This window comes from Panthera tigris, chromosome D3 (assembly GCF_018350195.1).
Source record: "Panthera tigris isolate Pti1 chromosome D3, P.tigris_Pti1_mat1.1, whole genome shotgun sequence".
In the NCBI taxonomy this organism is placed as follows: domain Eukaryota; kingdom Metazoa; phylum Chordata; class Mammalia; order Carnivora; family Felidae; genus Panthera; species Panthera tigris.
Genome location: NC_056671.1, coordinates 58,068,314 through 58,089,282, shown reverse-complemented (window position 1 = coordinate 58,089,282; position 20,969 = coordinate 58,068,314). Strand labels below are relative to the sequence as shown.

Below are 20,969 nucleotides of genomic sequence, written 5' to 3'. Positions count from 1 at the left end.
CCCCTTTCTTTCTCTGTGAGGCTAATACGAAAAGAATATGTTTACTGAGAACTCGTAGTTAATAGCTCCCGTCTCCTTCTGGGTTTTTATAAAGATCTGACATTTTTCCTATTCTGAGCTGGATCCCACGCACTCCCGTACACCGAGTACAGTGAGACACAGACACAGCAGAGCTTCCCCACCCACACGAGTGCCTCCGGGTCCTCCTTCCACCTGCCTTCCAAGCTCTGCTGTCGCCGGGCCGGGTGACTCTATGCTCCCTCTGGCATGAGGTCTGCTGGGCCAGTGTTGGAATTATACCCGGTTGAACCCAAAGGAGCATTCTCCACAAGGGTAAGGCAGTTATGGGACATCTGGGTAGTGAGCTCAGGAACCCAGCCCTGCCCAAGGTGACATACCAGACTTGGCTGTGAATACCATCTGTCTATCTCACAAAATGGAATCCACCCCCGTGCAAAAATTATTAGCGGCCATTGACATCGCACCTTCGTAGACCATTCGTTGCTGGCAGTTGGGCTTTCAGTCACTTGATTCACTGCCTGCAAGAACGAACGAGGGAAGGAAGGAAGGGAGGAAGGAAGGGGGGGGGAGGAAAGCACAGACTTCAGACAACTGAAGGCATGTTCCAAAGTGGTGGGTGTCCTGGAAATGCTTTTTAAGTAATAATAGCACATTTGGAATGAGTGTGTAGCCAACACTCCCTTCCCCTCAGATGAGTGTTTGCAAGTATAGGCTTTTTACTTGAGACTTCCCTCTGTCTGCCCCTCTGTCTGTTTCTCTAAGCTGCCCTCCCTTCTCCCTGCGAGTCCTCCCTTTGGTTACCTGCCTTCTCTGCCATCCCCTCAGTGTCTGGGCTTCAGGCCTGGCTGGTGAGCGCTGGGGAGCCTGACAGCCAGCCCCAGCACCCTTCCTTATCACCCCATCTCCTCTTCCCTCATGCTAGCCTAACTCCTCATCCCTTCGGGAGCTCCCAACACCCCCCTCTGGGCTTGCACCCTTTGTGGGGGTCCACCCAAGATTTGCCCAGACTAGGAGGAGGCTTAGAGACCCGTGTATCAAGGTGAAGAAGGCACGGGCTTTGACGTCTGACCAGATGCAAATCCCAGTTCACTCAAATATCTTCCGTGTCACTTTGGAAAAGTCACCTAACCTCTCTGAGCCTCAATCTCCTTCTCTCTAAACTGGGGATAATACTACCACCACCACAAGAGTTGTGAGGAGTGAATGGGACACAGCCATGCATAGCTACATCCTACCCCAAGGAGTCTGAGTTATAAATTCTTCTACAGCACACTACAGATACTCAGAATGAGTAGTTCAGGCTCCGGTCCTCTTCTTCCCTTTCTGTAGCTCCATTCCATTGACAATTCGTGTCTCAACTGAGGCCAGCTTGAACTTGACATCAGACCACCGTAAGCCATCTTCTCATGGTCCAGTCAGCCCTGCGACACTCCCAGAGAATTGCTGTCATGCTGAGGGCACACACCTCTGTCTCTCGCTGTTCACACTCTTCCAGGGACCCCAATTAGCTGCTGCTCCTATGCCCCTTCCTTTCTTTGCCCTTTCTCCCAGGAGCGCTCCTGGCGCCACTGTGGCTGTTATTGTCTACAGCCGATCTCCTCTGGGTTCGTATGGCCTCAGGCTGCATGTTAATTTGGTCTTTGCATTTTTTAAATGTTACCTGGTTTTTTGTTTTTTTTTTTTTTTGGAAAGTTAACAAAATTCAAAAAGTATGAAGAAGTATACCGTGAAAAGCCTTCCCACCCCTGAATCCAGCCACCCCTTCCGGCCAGTGTGATCAGTTGTTTCTGTTACCCTGTTTAAATGTGTACACGTGGGTACATGTACTTTGGTATAAGGGACTCAGCCATGGTCCCCATTTTCAGTGGGGACATCCAGAGCCAAGCAGTGATGGGCCCGGGCTCCAGCAGCTGGCCTGTGGGATTCCCAGCAGGCCCAGGGCTGCTCAGGACCCCCACTGGTTGGGAAGAGGTCACCCTCATCAGTTGGGCTCTTTGAGCCATGGCTGTAGCTACCACTTATGGGTGCTGCTCTGAGCCAGCCCCTGTGTGGAGTTAATTAGAATCTCCCATAATTCTCTGAGGTGAGTGTTTTTGTCCCTATTTTACAGATGAGGAAACAGGCTCAGCGAGGGGCGGTCCCTTGCCCAGATGACCCAGAGTCAGGGTTCAAGCCCAGGGCCGTCCGTCTGCGATGCTCTTAATCTCTGCATCCCGCCTCCCGGGGCTGTGAATCCTCCTCACAGCCACTTCCTCCAATGCTTGTGTCCTGCCTCCCACCTCCCTGCTTCTTCTTGAGGTTTTCTCAACAACCCAATTTCACCTTTAGGAAATGGCGTCATCTATGTTGACTCAGGTACCAGTCCTTTCCTTTCCTCCCCTCCTTCATCAGCGGGGCTGGAGCTGGGGTTCTTAGAGATGAATGAATGAGTGACACATTACTGAGCGTGTTGCTAATGAATCCATAGTTCTCCCTGCCTAGGAACACTTGCTGGTGGTGGGGACAGAGGGGGAGCCTGGAGGGAGATAGAAAACCCAAAGACCCAGTTAGCTTTTATTCTTAACAAGGAGAGGAAATTCATAAATGGAATATTTATTAATAGTTGATGTAGCCACTTGAGGTTCAAAACCTTTTGAGTTCGTGACAGCTTTGTTTACCCCAGTACACTGAACTCTGCAGAAAACTATAAACAAACTTTCAAGATCGATGCAAACTGGTTCTCCACCACTCAAAATCAAGGGGGAAAATGTAACCATTTCTGAGGGCCCCGTACTCCACTAATTGAGGTATGAGGATTCTTCTGGCTTCCAGAGTCTCCACGTGAATCACAGTAAGAGGCTTGGGGAAGGTAAGTAACTTGCCCAAAATGCCACTGCAAGAAAGTAATGGGGCCCAGAATAAAAATCAGCTGCACTCATTCCCCCATATGAGGTTCCCTGACAAAGACAACTGCGGGATAGTGTGGTGCAGGGCTCGGGGCAACCCTGAGGATGGAAGGCAAGGGGCCAAGTCTAGGGAGGAGACACTTGGGCTGGGCGCTGGAGGGTGAGCCCCAAGGGAGGGGCCCATGGGCAGACATTCTGAAGAACTGTCAGATGTCTTAGGTAGGCGGGGAATATGCTGGGGAAGATGCAGGGCCTTGTTTAAAAACAACCTCCCCCCACCACTGATGACCCAGACACTGTCCTGGCTACTTCACTGATGCCATCCCAGTTGTCTTCCCGATAACCCTGGACCCGGTTTTACAGAGGAGCTTCAGCTGTGTACTGAAAGTCACCGGTCTGGCAGAGCTGGGGTGTGAGCCCTGGTCCCCTGCTGGCAGATTCTGTGCTTGTAATCGCTGTATTACTTTGGAAGAGGCTACCCATTCCGGGCACTTGCATCACGACTCTTCACTCAGAAGCCTCTTCGCTGACTGTATTCCCAAGGCTCACACAGACACACAACCTAACCACGGGAAGGGTGGAAGCAGGATTGTCCTGGAAAGGCTTCAGGCCTCTGCCTCAGTTTCCTCCTCTGCAGAAGTGAGCCGGTGCCTGGGTCTCAAAGATTTGGTCCAGCTCTCTGCTAAGTGCTGGGAAGGGCCCTGGAGAAGAGAGAGGGCAGAGGAGGGAGGCTGTGAAAGCCCTCAGCCTAGCTCTTGAGATAAGAGCTACCCGAATGAGAGAAAAGAACAGTGTTTTCCCCGCCACTTTATCCTGCTCTCCACTCTGGGCGGAAGTTGAAGCAAGTCTTGACACTTGCCGCCTCGTCCTGAGCGCTGGGCAACCTTAAGATGCCTCTGGGCTCAAGGTATCCCCTTTAATCAAGAACTACTTGAGGTATTAGGGCCTTTGACATTGCACGCAAGGTCTGGCACATAGAAGGAGCTCGACAATGGTTGCCAAATGAATGAGAAGCAGAGTGGTGTAGGGAGGATGCCTCCCATGCACCCCTTCTGAAGCAGCCCAGGCCTGGCACACTCCCAGCAAGGCCCCTCGGCTTCATCTTGCCCCAGCTCTGCACAGGGATTAGAAGATAGCCCGATGGTTCTGGTCTTCTCATTACTGGGAGCTGGGGGGATGATAGGCATTTGGGAAAAGTTCTTGTTGGGGCCCTCACAGATGTCTTATGGACACAGATTCTCATGTTGTTCCAGGTTTCTGACCATTCACATTCTCCCTGCCCTTGGTTCAGGGTTCATTGCTCCAGGGGGCTCTAGATCAGGCTGAGCACCTCTTCTGTGACCTCCTGTTGACCTCCGAGTGGGGACCACGTCACCGGGCCCTGTTCCCACGCTGTTCTGTGCTGCTCTGTGTATGTGGCTCCCTCCCTAGCTGAAGTCCCTGATGAAGAGAAATGAGCTGTCTCCTTTTCCAATCTCTTGTCTAGTACTGGGCTGGTCAAAGAGGGTAGTCAGAACCCAGCAGAAGACTAGGATTTAAATGGAATGTGCCGAATCATCAGAGGATGCTGAAACTCGTGGGTAAAAGGTAGAAGGGAAACAATATCCACATAGTCTCAAAGTACCCCCCCGCCTTCCCAGACTAATACGTTACAAAGGAAAGGTATAACTGTACAGTTGTACCTTAACCGTGTGATTAACATTAATATGCCCTGGAATGAAGGAAGTAGCTGTCATGGGCCTCCTGGTATGATGTGCTGAGAAGGACACAACATTACCTACTTCTGCTGAAAACGCGTCACCCGAATTTAATCATACGAAAACATCAGACAAACCCAAATTGGGGAACATTTTATAAAACAAATGGGTTGTAGGGATGCCTGGGGGCTCAGTCGGTTAAGTGGCTAACTCTTGATTTCGGCTCAGGTCATGATCTCACCGTTCACGAGTTCGAGCCCCGAGTTGGGCTCTGCGCTGACAGGGTGGAGGCTGCTTGGGATTCTCTCTCCACCTCTCTCTGCCCCTACCCTGCTTGCAATTTCTCTCAAAAATAAATAAATAAGCTTAAAAAAAAAACCAAACAAGTGGATCGTACTCATCTTAGAGAGACACAATAGCTAAATGCAACGTATGATTCTGAGCCAGCATTGTTTTTCCTTTGTTAAAAAGATATTTAAGGAAAGGAAACTTAGAAAGTTAATAAGGAAATCTGGCAACATGTCGATTAAGGTCTGTAGATTAGATAACGGCACTGTGTTAATGTTAACTTCCCGATTTTGATCACTGTACCGTGGTTATGTAAGAGAATGTCCTTGTTTTTAGGAAATACATGCCAAACTATTAGAGAGGATTATGTGTGCAACTTACTCTCAAATACTTCAGGAAAAAGGTAATAATAGATGTGTTTATTTACGTGTGGGAAAGAGTGAATGATGAAGCAAATGAGTTACCATGTTAACACTTGGGGAATATGGGTGAAGGGTATACAGGAATTCTTTGCGGTATTTCCAAAACTTCTCTGTAAGTCTGACTTCAAAATAAAATGGAAAAAAAACAAAAACAAAAACAGGTGGCCAGTTTGGAATTAGCTGGGTCAGCCTGAAGACAGCTGTCAGCCACTTGGACCGGGCATTGGAGGGGCCAATTTCCCTCTTCCTTCCCTACTAAGGAGGGATCTGGGAGCCCCAGCTGGGGAGGTGACAGGCAGCAGGGAAGCAGCGATAGTTGGAACCTATGTGGGTGTCTTTCCGCTGGACCCCACCACTCCTCCGACTTTGAACACCAGGCCTAGCATTCAACACTGTCCGCGTGAGCTTACTTTGGGGGGCTCTGTCTCCATGCCTTTGACACACTGCTCCTCCTCTGCCTGGGACACCCTCCTGTCCTTGCCCTCGCCCAGCAAAAGTGCCCTATCTCTGGGAAGATCCTGATGGAAGTCTCCCTCCCAGGGGCTGTTGTTCTGGCCTCTGGGAGCTCTTAACTGCAGCTCGAAGGAGCGCCTGTGTGCTGCTGGTGGTCAGAACCGATGTCGTTGGACTTTGCCTAGTGCATAGTGGACGATCACAAAAGGCCTCAGAGCTTACTGAAGACCAATGTGTCCTGAACTTTGGGGATCTGATGAAAGGTACGAACCCTCTGGTCCAGGTGAGCATCCAGGTGAGGAGAGAGGTGGGAGACAGGTGAGGAGAGGGCCGTGTGCAGGGCCACTCTCCACGCGGGACTGAAGGTTTTGGAAGACCAGGGGGCTTTTCCTTTCGGAGACCGCCCACTCCGGCACCTCCCCCTGCATAGGGTGGGACGGAAGCCCCGGGGCCCCTACCCATTTCTCTGCTCTTTTCCTAAGCTCAGCTGGGAGATTTGGGGGTCGCAGCCCTAGCTGGCCCTCCCCTGCTGGGGCTGCACCTGCTTCTCCTCCCAGCAGGTGCGCGGCAAGCAGAGAGGCAGGGAGAAGTTCTGCCTGGGGTCACTGCTCCCGACACCCTTCTCACACTCATTGTTACTCAACCTTTTCCCCTCCATCGCAGTAAATCTCCTTCTCTTATTCTCCACGTTGATATAGTAAGTTGTGTCATTTTGAGAAGAAATACATAATAGTATATTAGAGGAATCATGGATCTCCTCATTCATGCTTAGAAAAAATTTATTACAATGTAAGAAAGTCTGAATAGCATGAATTTATTATAATGATTTAACACTTCTGCACTTGAGTTAAAAATGCCTCTCCATAAATAACTGTCCCTGGAAAACATAGCAAATTTACACAGTTTACCATTTCCCAATGTTATATAAATCCAACAAGCTTAAATCACCTCCAGCTGGGAGGAGGACACTGAAAGCCAGGGCTGGGGGGGTTCATGGTGTCTCGGCTGGCAGCGACAAGAGGCGGGACAGCTGGCCTTCCCTTCCTCCAGCCCCTCGTCTCAGCACAGGGGAAGAGAAGGACAAAGAGCAGGGATACCAGGGCTTATAACTGCAGCACAGGTGAAGGACCGTGGGCCTTGGACATCCTGGTGGCGGTCAGGCCGGGGCTGTTGTCTGTGCGGTGGTGCCAGTGAGGTGCGGGCCAAGGCCGCCCAGCTATGGACCGCAGAGGAAGGGGAGGGAGGGGCCGGCGCCCATGCCTTGTGCAGATCTCAGATGGGACGGGCCCTGGTCTTCCGGCCGAACGCCTCTTGTCTCCCGCACCCCAACACTGCTCTTTGTTCCTGGGACTTCTGGTCCCTACATTCCAGGGAGCCCCCTCTGCCTCCACTGAACACCCTGCCTCAGCCTCCTTGCATGGGCATCTTTGCCTAATCATTCTAGTTTTCCTCTGGGCTAGTTTTTCCCGGGCTAGGTCAGCGTTCGAGGCACCAACTCATAGGGTAGGAATTACCACCCCCTTTTTATAAATGATTTTATAAATTACTGTATTTGAGGCTTAGAAAGTATAATTGATAAAGTTTAACTTTATTTTTTTATTTGAAAGAGAGGCAGCTAGCGAGTGCAAGTGGGGGAGAGGGGCAGAAGGAGAGAGAGAGAATTCTAAGCAGGCTCCACGCTCACCACGGAGTCCCTACGCGGGGCTCAATCCCATGACCCTGGGATCATGACCTGAGCCGATATGAAGAGTCAGATGCTCAATGGACTGAGCCATCCACGTGCCTCTGTAAGGTTTAACTTTATGATAAAGTTTAAATTTATAAAGTATAACTTGTCTAAATGTGTACATCTCACAAGTGGTAGGGCTGAGTTGATTCCAAGGTCAATATTTGTCGTCTTTGGACACTCAGCATGCTAATAGGGAGACAAACAGTACACAAGACAATACAGCACAGTTTGAGGTGGGATAGGACAGAAGGTTCTCTGGAGCATTAGCAGAAGCAGAGAGTCTATAAGGATGCCCGGAGGGATCAGGAGAATATGGAAGCGGTGACAGCTGAGCTAGGTCTGGGAAAGTCATCCGTGAGACAGAGATGTGGAAAAGCCACACAGATGGCAAAGAGCAGCGTGTCTTTGGGAGGTGGCCAATAGCTGTGAGTTGGAAAGGTGAATAGAGCAGAGAGAGGAGGGAGGTGAGGTGGATGAGGGAGGTGGGGTCAGATGCGGAGTCCTGGTAGGTCACTCTAAAGTGCATGCTCCTTGCCCTGTAAGCATCGTGGAGTCCTTTGGGTTTTTAAACAGGAAAAGTTGTTAAGTCTTAGATTTGTTTGGAGAGAAAATGTGAGTCAGTGTGGGAATAGAGAGGGAGCAATAGAATGTCCCCAGACCCCTCAGTACAGCCCTCTCTTTCTCCCTGTGAGAGAGGTGAAGCAGCCTGGAGTATTCAGGGTACTGAACTTTGGAGGCACACATCTGTTTAATTTCTTCCTTCTCTCCTTCCCTCCCTTCCACCCTTGCACCTACCTATCCATCTAACTGATAATGATGAGAGTCTGTAACGTGCCAGGAATCATGCTCCTTTCTTGGGACTGAGTGATGGCTAAGACCAGCATCTTATTCTGGCCACCATGGGGCCTACCATCTAAAGGAGGGAACAGATAAACAGGCAGTCCTAGCACAGTAAGTGTTGTGATAGAGGATATACAGAGAGCTAAGAAAGCTCATGAGAAGCTCGCGAGAAGGATATTACGCTGCCTTCAGTAACTATGGAAGTTCACAGTGGTTGGAGCACAGAAGTCAAGAGAAAGAAACAGCAGGGAAACGAAGGGGCCAAACCACGAAGAGCCTCGTGCATTAATGCTCACAAGGCCACGCTCCCTCTTAAGCGCAATAGGAAATGAAGTACTGGAACTTTCCAACGCTTTAACCAGGGCGCGACATGGCAAGATGACCCTGGCCGCTTCACGGAGAAAAGTTAACAGGTAACCCTTAGGAGTGCTTATTTACCTGTGCTGAGCGCTCGACATGCTCGCTGCACCTTCACGACAATTCCGAGGTAGCCTCTGTCACGATCCCCATTTAAAGATAAGAGCAAGGCAAAGAGGGTTAAGTCACTCTTTCAAGGATGAGTCCAGGCCATCTAGCAGGGAGCCCAACACAGAGACTGTTGTCCTAGAGACGTGTCAGCAGAGAGGGCGGAGGGGGCAGATTGAGGAGTAGGAGGAGGACTCGTTACTACTCGGGTTTGACCGGAAGACAGAGGGGGGAGAAGGGAGTAACGGCCCTCCCACCCCCAGATTCTGAGTTGGAATTCTATTCTTTACTGGCCGATGGCCTCAGTTAGGGTCGGTCAGGCCTCATGTTCGTTATCGGTGCACAAGATAACATGCTGAACACTTAGGCACGCGTACATGTTTCCCTGTCCTCGTTCCACGAAGAATTAAAGGTGGCTTACAAGAGACACTTATATACTAAAATGGTTTTGTATTTTTATTATTTTTTTAAAGTTTATTTATTTTTAGAGAGAGAGCGAGCGAGCGGGGGAGAAGCACAGAGAGAATCCCAAGCAGGCTCCGCCCCGTCGGCGTGGAGCCTGACATGGAGCTTGAACTCCCGAACGGTGAGATCATGACCTGAGTCGAAATCAAGAGTCGGATGCTTAACCGACTGAGCCACCCAAGCGCCCCCCTGAAATGATTTTTTAAAAGTACAAATATCAGAAGCATTGAACAAGATGGCGCACAGGGCTCGGAGCTGGTTGAGTGAGGACTGTGGTCTTGCCACCTCCTCCTCTGAGGGATACCTGCAGTCCCCTTGATCAGGGGGAGGTGCCAGATTGACCTGGGGAAAAAGGGGCAGGATAGAGTCTCTGGCTGTTAATTGGACCCACGAGTCTGATCTCAAAACTGGGCATTTCAGGCACACAAGCCCTCCCCAGCATCTCTTAGCACCTAAAGCCACCTAGACAGGACCATTTTTCCTGTGTCCGAGTGCTGTGATAGTCCTTCCTTGCTGAACAATTTGGGTGACAGGCACGTGGAAGGGACTCAGGGGTGCACGTAAATTGAAACTTCCTTTCCAGCAACCACACGGCCTAGAGGAGACTTGGGGTCCACGTGATGGGAGTGGGTTGGAGTCAGCCAGGAAAACCTAACAGTTTGTGGCAAACCGTTTCCTCTCTCTGAGCTGACCCACGCTCCTGATGTTTAACACATACTGAGGAAAACAACATTTTGATAACTTGTGGTGCTGCTCTTGCTTCCAAGCTACGCCTCACAGATCTGAGGAGGGGTGTCGAAGGGATGATTCGATACCACAACCACATGAGGAGAATAGCCACGGAGATAACTGATTAACTTAAAATCTCTCACGTACATGAACAGTTGCCCACATTAGAAACAATATGCACTGAGGTGAGGCTAAAGCACGAACTGGGAGGAGTCTGCTGTAGCCTCTCCACCTCATTAATGACCGCAGACTTCATCCGGCTCTCTCCTTTAGGCCTATTGCTTCCCAGAGTCTCTGGCTAGCAAATCTCTCGTAGGAGCCAGGTGCTGGGAGCTGGGCCAAGTGCCAAGGGCAGCTCTGAAGGAGAGGGCCCCTCCTTCCCCGTGACGTTTGGGGTTTTCTAGAGAAGTCCCCACCATGGGGTCTGTTTGGATGAACACAAGTGTGCCTCCAGGAAGGATGACTGTCAGCAAAAGCTTTTCCTTGATTAACCTTAGTTTCCTAAATCAGGCACTTTGGGCCCTTGTAGGGAGCTTTGGTGGACATACTTTGCCTTTTCCCATTTTGCAAACACTGGTTGTTTTTTTCTCTCACAGAATAGTGGGTAGCAGGGTAGGCAATGTTGTGGCCCTATGTGCAGCTCTCCTAATACGTATCCAGTCTTGCTTTGAGGAAGCAGCGGGAGGCAGTCACTTTGGGAGTACTTTACCAGGAAGAAAGCCTGACCCCTCTGTGTCTGCTCCTCTTTCCATACGATATCTGCAATTAGGTCAAGCGTCCAGGCTCTACAACAGCCTCGAGGTCCTACAAGAACCTTTTCATATATATATGTATCTCCACATATGTATCTCCAAGACAGAGTAAGATGTTAACATACACTGTTCACTTCATAAGGAAGATACTGGATTAGACACAAATTCACATTCTACTGCCCTGACACACAGGAAATGCCCACAGGATACAGAAAGGCAACTGGTGGCGGAATGTAGCATATGAAAAGTATGTTGATTGATGCTCTGCTGAAAATTCATCTTGGCTCTTCCAAATTGCTCATGCAGGGGGAGGTAAAGAAGCAATTAAACTCCAATCTGTGGCATGTGATAGACTCACCCCAAAAGACCTCAGCTTAAATCTCACTTATGATTCTTCTAAAGGCAAACAAGCTTCTTAAAGAAATCATAATCCTTTTCTTGGTCCTTCTGGCACCCTCTTACTCTGGAGAGATGTAAAGACACCGGCGTCCAAACGGGAGAGTGTAGTTATGGCTGATCCAAGGGGGGATGTACTTAAGGTACTCATGACACCTGGGGCAAGGAAAAGAAAGTTCTGGAAACTTAAATTTAATTGAGAAAATGGCTGAGGGCTCTCAGCTTCTACCCCTTCTGCCACACCAAAAGAAACTCCAAACCCTTTTTGAAATGGGATGAAATGGACTCAGTTACTCTCACAGGGGTGAATTTTAAAAGGACATTGTAATTGGTAGTATTTTTTCAAACTTTCAGTTGAATGCCTAAACCTAGTTAATCTTGACCTCGAATTAAGGATATGGTATTGGTAGGTTCCATTCTTTTTTCCAAAGAACAAAAAGACCCAAGTAAAGGAAGGCTGAGTAGAGATGATAGGGCCTCAGCCTGAAGAGACAGTGAAATTTAGATCTATTCAGATGAGGAATCTGCTTAACAAGGCTTTTGTAGGCTTAAATAATCTAGTTTTGATAAGGCCATGCAGGCTCACTAAATGGAGTTTGCACTGGGTGGCCTGACTTTGGCTACCAACACTCACTAACTGACAAAGACTCTTGGTCCTACTTCAAGCCTGGGACTGGTGAAAGGGAGAGAAAAAAAGCAACACTTTCCAGATCAAATAAAGTCACTGAGCATACACATCTGGGGACACATTTTCCCCTTGCTTCCAATGACTGGGAAGTTTTAAACTCACTGGCTCTACCGGGCTTATCATGCTGCCGATCAGCATGTGCCCACCAGAGCCCATTGTAAGCTGAAGGACCCATCTCAAGAGCTCTGCTGAATAGGAGAACAGAGAGAAAACGAGGCCTCAAGTGTACTTCTCCCACAGGCCTTCTCGGGTCAAATGGAGGCCCAGTGGGAAAGATGGAGAGACTCTGCCTGGGGTGGTGAAGGAGAATCTGGCAAGTAGAGATGGTTCTTTGAGGTCATGGGACAGTGGGACAGTGATCCTGAGCAGAGCACATAAAAGGCCTGGTCACCAGGGCCTTTGATCCTCATAGGTAGGAGGGAGGCCCAGGGAGAGCCTATCAGCCTGTGGTAGCTGATGCCCCTCTCTAGCTCTGCCATCTTCCCCAGATACAGCCATGGGCAGTTCCGAAGAGTGAAGAATATAGACACTTGGGCCAATAAGACGTACTGAGATATTGCTCTTATTTATCCTGGGAAATGGGTGGACGGCAGGAAAAGCACTTTAGGCCTGTGCCTCCATTTTATTTCCTGAGGGTAGTCACTCTGTTGTGTGATTTAATGCTGGTTTCCAAGGGTTGGGTGGGTCCCTCCCTCTAGCCCATTGTGCCCTTGGTTGAGGGATGGGCAGCTGCTGGGCTGATGACTACTGATACCGGCTCACAATTAGTCCCCAGGGTTGCTTGTGAGCATAGGCACAGGAGCTCCAACTTTGGGATTCAATGGCTACGCGTACATAGAGGCAGGCAGTGAGGGAACAGAGGTAAAGGAGAGGTAAAGGGTCTTTCTGAAACTGCTTATGTTACAAAGGGGCTACTTTGAAATCAGAGGGATCTTTCACTGAAAACGTTCTCCTTGTATACGAAAGAAAGCCAACCTTTTCCAATAAAGTATTGAGAAGGAAACACTCTTGAAATCAGGCCGAATATGACAAGGCTTGGCCTAGAAAAGATACTACCCTCCACCCCCATAACCCCTTAATGTGTTACCTACTGATTGGTCTGACCAAAACCACTCCGGGTTCGTAGAATGATTTCTGTGTTCAATACACAACAGGATGCTAGTATGGGAGAGACACGGTTACTTTGCCATCAAATGATTTAACACTCTAGATCAGTACATAAAGAAGCCCACACATTTCTGATGGAAATTTTGTAGCATGTGTTTCAATGTCAAATGAAAAAGATATCTTCCAGAATTTGATTCTCCTCCAGGTCTTCAGGGGTCCTGCCTGCCCCCACCTTGTTCCAGATTGATTTTCGAGGACTAAATCGGCAAGTACTGTGATTCCAGGCCCCAGCTTCTCTGGAGGGATGGGGCTGAGGTTTGGGAGCAGACTTTGGACTCAGAGATTGAACCAAATCCAACAGAGAAGTCTCATACCTGCAACACACACACAACCCAGACAGAAAATGATCAGACTGATGGAACATTAGAATCCAAGAAGCCTACAGAGTTGGGCTGCCTGGGGTGAGAATCAGATCACCGCTCACATCATTTCCAAGAGGGCCTTCTAGGGGAACTTTAGAGAAGGTAAACAGCAGAAGGCTCCTGCTGTCTGTCTGTAAGCTCTTCTCTTCTGCTGATCATTAACATTCTTTTCTAACCTGTGAAGGGAGACTGTGGAGTGGGCAAAGGAATTTGACAATAGTAATGACAGACATAGTAACATTTATTGCAAGCTTACTAAGTGTCAGGCACTGTTCTTAACGCTTTATATATATTCAACCTTCACTTAACCCTCTAAACAACCCAGTGAAGTAGGTATTATACTACTCTGATCTCCACTATATACACAAGGAAACTGAGGCTCAGGAAGTAACTCATCCAACATGAAGCCATTATATGACCAGGTCAGGATTTGGACCCAGGTAGTTTGTCTCCAGTGCTTACATCCAGGACACTAAAGCTGCCTCTCAAAGTTTTTGCAGCCAGCCAGACCTGGTTTAGATCTCTGCTCTACCATTTGCAGGCTGTATGATCTTGGGAAAGTTCTTCAACCTCTCAGTTCAGTTTCTCATGCATAAAAGGCTAACAGAACTCCTGTTACAATTAAATTAATCGGTTGGTATAAAATAACATAATAAGTACTCAGTACATACTAGTTCCCTTCCTGCTATCTTACTCCCACTCTCTCTAGAACCTTGGGAAAAGACACTCTCATGTGAATCTATAAAGAGCCTCCTCCAAAGAAAGTCTGCCTTTGGTGTCTAGCATTTTCATCAGAAAGGGCAAGTTTAGGGGCACCTGGATGATTCAGTCGGTTAAGTGTCTGACTCTTGATTTTGGCTCAGGTCTTGATCTCACAGTACATGAGATTGAGCCCCGCATCAGGCTCTATGCCGACAGCTAGGAACCTGCTTGGGATTCTCTTTTCCTCTCTCTCTGCCCCTCCCCTGCTCATGTGCGTGCATGCTCTCTCTCTCAAAATAAAAACAAAACAAAAGAAAACAAAGGTAAGCTTAGGGGAGCATAGAGGCAGAGAAACTAGTGGTAGCCAATAATATGTATCCTCATCCACGGCCTATTTGTATGTATGTCCAGTATGGAACGTCAAAGGCATAAATGTATCTGCCTCCACATTCATTCATATGAGGGGCAAGTAATTTCTACAGATACGTCATGAAGCCTCAAGCAGGGCATGTGTGACCTGTGCAGCTGCACAGGGCCCTGGACTTGGCTTAATGCTCTTCTGTTGTGGTCTTGAAACTCTTGATTTTATCTTTGACCTTGTGTTTTTGAAGTCTGATGAGACAAGGGAGCAGGTGTGTTAGCAGAGGAGATGTGCTGGGTATGCATACGTGGGTTTGGACCCACAGGCACAGTGGGCAATGGGCAGTGCCTATGCCAAACAGCTGGCCTGCCTTCCTGGTGTGCACATTCATACCAGAAGCAGCCTGGGGCACTGCAGGGCGCCAGGGGTGTGGCTGGGCTAGGACTCAGGCCCAGATTGGTTATGGTTATGGTGAAGGCAAGCAGCGGCAGCAGCGGTGAGAGGCTGGCTTGCCTGTCTTTTCCCAGATCCTGTCCCCAAGGCGAAACATTAGCTCTCTGGCCTGAGCGCGGAGATGGGAATGGTGGTGTTTAGGCAATAACACGTTAGTAAATTATTATAAAATAAAAGTATATACATGGACATTGCAATAAAGCATATCGAAGAAGTATCAGAATTCTTTGAGGAGTTTAGAATCTGGTCTTAAAAACTGCTGCATCATTGCAAAGCAAATATCCACAGGTTCAGAAATAGCAATTAAATGTTAAAGACTGTCGCATCTGATGGAAAAGAACACTATTTTCACATGCAGCTTCAAATGAACTAGTGAGGAAGACAGTTTTAAAATTAATTTTCCTACATCATGAAAGATACAGCAATAGAAAGCAAAAGTAGGAGTTTAGAATTATATACAAATCATTAAGTGACTTTTGGTTTCTTGTATGACCTCTACAAGTTATAGGAAAAGCCAGGGAAAGACAACACAGTACCAACTTACACTTAAAATTAGATTTTCTGACACACATAAAGCTAATGTGTATGAAGAATCGAATCTTTTTAGAAAAATTGCTCTGTGTCATCAGCTCAAGAGATACTGAAATTTAGATTTTTAAATCATTTATCAGAAATCTATCCCAGTTTTGTCAGAGCCTTTAATATATCCCTAACACTTCCAGTGTCAGTAGTATCAGCAGAAATATTCTTCTCAAAATTAAAAATTGCCAGAAATTATGTGCTCTATTTCATTTGCCGAGAGTGACTGATTTGCTTTTAATTGTACCATTTAAAATAAACTTGCTAAATGAATCAATTTTGATGATCTAATAAATGAATTTAAAGAAAAGCCAGCCAGAAAAATCTTAGGATCAGTCAAGTTATCACATTAACAAAGTATTATTATTTGTTATATAAAATTATGACCACAAAAATATACATTTTTTTGCTATCTGCAGGTGTATGTTATTACTCACGAATCACCATTACTGGTTATGCTTTATAAGTTTCTTCTTACAAGAAAAAGCTTTGCATTTTAGGACCTTTAACTGCACATTTTCATCCTACTTTTTGAACAACGGACCCCACATTTTCACTTTGCGTTGGTTTCATAAGTTATGTAGCTCGCCCTGCCCTCAAGTCCCAGGCAAAATCAGATTATATTTCATGCATGGAAATGTCATCATTCTCTATGATATGAAAAACTGTAAACTGAAATTCCTTTTAGCAGAATTTTTTTTTTTTGCAGTTTTTATTCTCACAGCATTAAGACACTGTTTCAATACAATTATATCTGTCATTCAACACAGTGGTTTCTGTGTTCAACCAAAACATCTTAAAGTGTAAGCCAATGAGTTGGGTACTGCTTCCAAGAAAGTTTATCATAAAGACAGATCTAATTCATGCTCAAGGCACGGGCTTTGTTTGAATCTTCCTTGGAGACACCTGGCAATGGTAACATTCATCTCTTTATACGGACTGCCAAGACTTTTTTTAAAAGTTAGAAACAATGGAAAGCTGTACTTTTCTATACAATTTCATGCTTAAAACAGCTAGGGAGAGATACTCTGAATGAGGAAATAACCAGCTACTTTCTCCACTAAAAAATTAGAGCCAAAACAATTGGGAATCAGAAAGTGTGTCAGAAATCAATCTTTCAGAGAAACAAGCTGAAACAGAGAGTAATGATAGGGATTTGTGTTTAAAGACTGATTTAATAGGTACCAACTTATTTAACCATTTGAAAAAAAGTTGTGGGCTTCAAATTCCTTCATAGTACTTTTATCCACATATAATAGAGTAAAAAAAATCTCTAAAACATGGAAAGAGTGACCCACAAAACCATAGAAAGTTAGATCTGATGTGTTAGGATAAGTTAGGTTATGCACCAGGACAAATTAGCCTCAAAACTCCAATGGCTTAACATGACTCAAATCTATTTTATGCTTATGCCATATGCTTAAAGGAGGTCCAGGCAGAGAGTGGGTTCACTATCTTCTGGCTGTACCACCTGGAACACGGAAGCTTCCCTATTGTCTTGGCAGGCAGGGAAGCTGAAGAATTGTATATAGGTTGCTATAGCCGGGAAATGGCAAACACTTATCCTTATATATGATTGGCCAGAACTAGTCACGTGGCTCCAGAAGGGGAGGGGAACTGGATATTGGCAAACACTAATAATGCTTAGTCATGGAGGACTGGGTCTTAGACATCATTTGGAATAATTCTCTTATTTTACTGATGAGGAAACTGAGGTCCACAGAGCTATACGTGAACTGATTAGGGTCACACAGCAAGTGAGTGGCAGAGCCAAAGGGTTTTTAATCCAGGCAACTTGACTTCCTAGACTTGTGTTCTTTAGTCTCTCTGCCAAGATAAAGAAGATGTATAACTAAAGGAAAAGTGAAGAAAATGGTTGCTGTTTCCAATTACATTTTATTTGAAAAGTATAGTATGATTAGTTGTAACTCAGTGTGAACATACCCACATTTCTAATCAACTGGGCTATCTTTTTGCCAATAATTTAATTTACCCTAAAGTATAAATGCTTATCTTCATGGTTCTGCTGTTATCATATAGACTCCGTTTCTCTAGAAGCCATACTTAATCACGGATTACACTGTGGCAGAGAAATCAGACAGGCTGTGGTAGACAAGGGCCTCGGATTTCAGTGGCACCTCATAGCTAATTTCATTCAACAAGTGTTTTTAACAGTACTTTTTCCATCAGGAAAGACCACATAATTTGCAGATTAAAAAGCAACAAATTAATAAAGATTGTTTTAAATACCACAGCTTGAGAAATCACTCAATTTTATACCAGAATTATATAGCAGTAAAGCAAAATACAAAATGAATTCCTATAGCATTTTACACTAAATACAGCAAAGAGTACTGTTTAGTTATCAAACTGTGTTCTGTGAGCAGTGTGTCTTAAGTGTGCTGAGGTGACATATGACAGGAGATTAAAAAGTTGATTAGTTTGGCCTGGCCCTGATGGGAGTTTGGTATGCAGTTAATTTAAACGGATAAGTAACTAATTCACATCCATAAAATACCATCCCTCGAAAAACTCAGACTCTATTTTTAGCCAAAGGCATCGACTATGTGGGCCTCTCTTGCTTCTGTACCTCACCGGGTTGGCAGTCAGGAGTTACCCTGGCACACAGGCTGACTTAACTAGCTTCCTTATGGAGAGGCGATAAGGTGAGAAGGCTTATTTGGTTTATTCTGCCACTCCCATCCAGGAAGCAATTTGAACTTGGCTGTACTGGCATTAATTGTGTCCCTCTAGAACTCTCGTCCCAGTGTTGGCTGCCTCCTGACCTAGCAGGATACTGAGACAAAGCCCAGGGGAGGATGCAGCCTCTGGAGCTTTTCCCTCGCATTACTGGTTTTCATCTTTTGTGATTTCAGACCTTTCCTGATTACTCTCCTCTTCTCTTGCCTTTTAAATGATGGCATGTCCCAGGGCTCAATCCTTAGTTCTCGTATCTTAGGTAGTTCCACTCATTTGTATGACTTTTAATATCCATATGTCAACAACTCCTAAATGTATAGCTCCAATATGAAGCTTGTTCTCGAGTCCCAGACTCACATGCCCAACCGCTGCCTGATTGGCATGTCAAATTATCCTAAACAGAATTCATTTTTTTTTTCTTTAAATCCTGGTCCTCTCCATCAATCCAGCTACCTCTGGGCCTGAGCATGTGCTGTATCCCCCGCTTAGGATGCTCTGCTGTCAGATCTTGCTTGCCCACTCTATTCATTAATGTCACGTCTTCAAAGAGCCCTTCCCTAAACGCTCTATCTGAAATAGCCATCATACCATGGTCACTTTATCTCATTATGGTGTTTTATTTTCTTTATATCACTCAATACTACCTAAAATACATGATTTATTGTTTATCTCTTTCACCAGTCATGGGCTCTGTGAGGGTAGGGTCATTATTGTGTTAACTGATATTATCTCCAGTGTCAAGAATGGTATCTGACACAAGGTAGGTAGGTGTTATATATTGTTGGAAAAAAAAAAAATGAATGGGCCAGTGGCTTAAATTTTAAATCTTAGTGCCTTCCTCCATAGGCATTTTTTTGACAGCTAGTCTTTTAAAAAATCACCATATATTTCAAACATTCTCAAAAGTATTACCCACCCACATACTCTTCTTCTCATCTTACAAAAAAGGTTACTACACATATGGTTTGTGTCAACTACTTTTTCATTTGGTATACTGGAACATTTTTTTCCATACTAATTTTTTTACAACATTATTTTTAACGAAGAGCACTTCGGTTAGGTGCAAGGTTTTTTGAGATGAAATCAACTCTGTTTCTTATTCCTTCTCTCAATTGATAAATGCCCAAAGGTATTCCCCACTCCAATCCATCATAGGTTAGCAAACTACTGCTACCTTTATTATATTCTGTATTTTCTCGCTTTATTCCCACCCCTTCCTATGGCCTTCAACACTTCTGGAGCTTTTGCTTCATGATATACTTGGCTATATTTGGTACTCTTCTTAGAGAACCTCCTTCAACTTTTATTTTAACTGAAACCTGGCTCTCTTGCTGAGGTCAATGCTTTCCCTCCATTCTTCTCAGTGGGCATTGTTTACACTCAACATACCCTATGTATTTCGTGGTCAAAGGGCAGTACTGGAATCATCACTGCTTCCATTATTGTTTTTTGATCACTATTCCCCCAGTACATTAAGTTCCTCTTGCTCTGAGTAGCCTGTCATCTGCTCTACCACTCTCAACCTTTCTTCATCTATATCATCTATTTACCCACTCACTCTCAGCCACTGAAGATGTTAACGCTTGGATCAGTCTTTTCTTTCAATTCACCTCTTACCATCATTCCTGCTAATGCCAACATCACATGGATGACATTGGACCAACACTCTGACTTCTTGGTTCTTTGATATCTCAGGTCAAAGACTCTCTCAGCAAGCCCAACTCTTCATATCCTGTAACTTGCCATCAACTAACATGGCATCTTTTCTGAATTCGGTAATTCAAACATCCTACTACTTCCTGATGCCCACATCTTAACCACAAGCTTACTTTTTCAACTGTTTCCACTGTCTCTGCCCATCGATCTTATCAGACCATTAATTCAAACAATTTTTGTTCTAAGAATGAAGATTAAAGTGGTGAACAGGATCACTAAAATTCTCTGTCCTGGTGGGACCATTAATAGCATACTTTCTTCCCAGCCCTTTATCCCTTATTCAACTTCAATTTCATGGTCCGGCATTCCAATCACTTATTTAACAATGCTCTTAAAAATGTGTCCACTGTCTTTCTGTCCTCTCCCCTAAACCTGGCAAAAGCACAACAGTGCACGAATGTCTGCCTTTTCTATGAGTTAATAGCTGGGCAACTTAGTGTAAATAAAACAATGTTCAGAGAAACAAGCAAACAAAGAGCAGATCCAATATAAATTCATAGTCACTAATCTTATGTAGGTGCTAAACATTTTCTGACAAAGCTACTGTATTTCTCTCATCAGTTGTTTTGTTCTCATTTCCCCCTTCTCACTAGTTTCTTAAACAGATGGCCTCGCTTCCCATTTCAGAGAAAACAGAGGTCATTAAAGAGAAATTGTCTTTACTCTATCAAGTTTACAAGTCTTTCAGCACTCATCATTTCTTCCTTTCACACTGAAGGAAGTGATCCTTCTTTTAGACTAACCACTCCATTTATGTTTCTTAGGAACGTTTTTGTATTGACTATCTACTCTAGAACCTTCAATCTTTTCCTGCTTACTGGTTAATCAAGAGTGCTTAAGAAGATCTCTCCTTTCATAACCAAACCATTTCTCAATTTATTACAATCTGGCTTTCATCTTCTACCACACCGCTAAAATTGAAATTGCCAAATTCATCAAAGACCTCCGTATTGTTAAATCAAATGGAATTTTTGTAGCCCTTATTTTACATAATGTCTCTGCAGCATTCAATGTGGCTGATCGCTTCTTTATAAACTTTAAACTGTTTTATTGAAATAAAAAATACATGCAGAAGTTACACGTATTTAAAGCATACAGC

At 45.6% G+C, this 20,969-nt stretch overlaps 1 protein-coding gene and 1 long non-coding RNA gene across 3 annotated transcripts in view; both read right to left on the bottom strand.

Moving 5' to 3' along the window:
* Positions 1–2,597: 2,597 nt before the first annotated feature.
* LOC122232540 lies at positions 2,598–9,267 on the bottom strand. The gene is made up of 2 exons (XR_006209890.1): positions 8,774–9,267; positions 2,598–3,607 (listed from the first exon to the last, which is right to left on the bottom strand). It is a non-coding gene; the product is annotated as an uncharacterized LOC122232540 (long non-coding RNA).
* Positions 9,268–12,949: 3,682 nt separating this feature from the next.
* KIAA1328 (KIAA1328 ortholog) overlaps positions 12,950–20,969 on the bottom strand; it is a 343,523-nt gene continuing 335,503 nt past the window's right edge. For both annotated transcript variants that reach the window (XM_042963017.1, XM_042963014.1), the window contains one exon: positions 12,950–13,311. In XM_042963017.1, the coding sequence (XP_042818951.1) occupies positions 13,101–13,311 (211 nt within the window). In that variant the 3' untranslated portion in view covers positions 12,950–13,100. The remainder of the gene's footprint in view (positions 13,312–20,969) is intronic.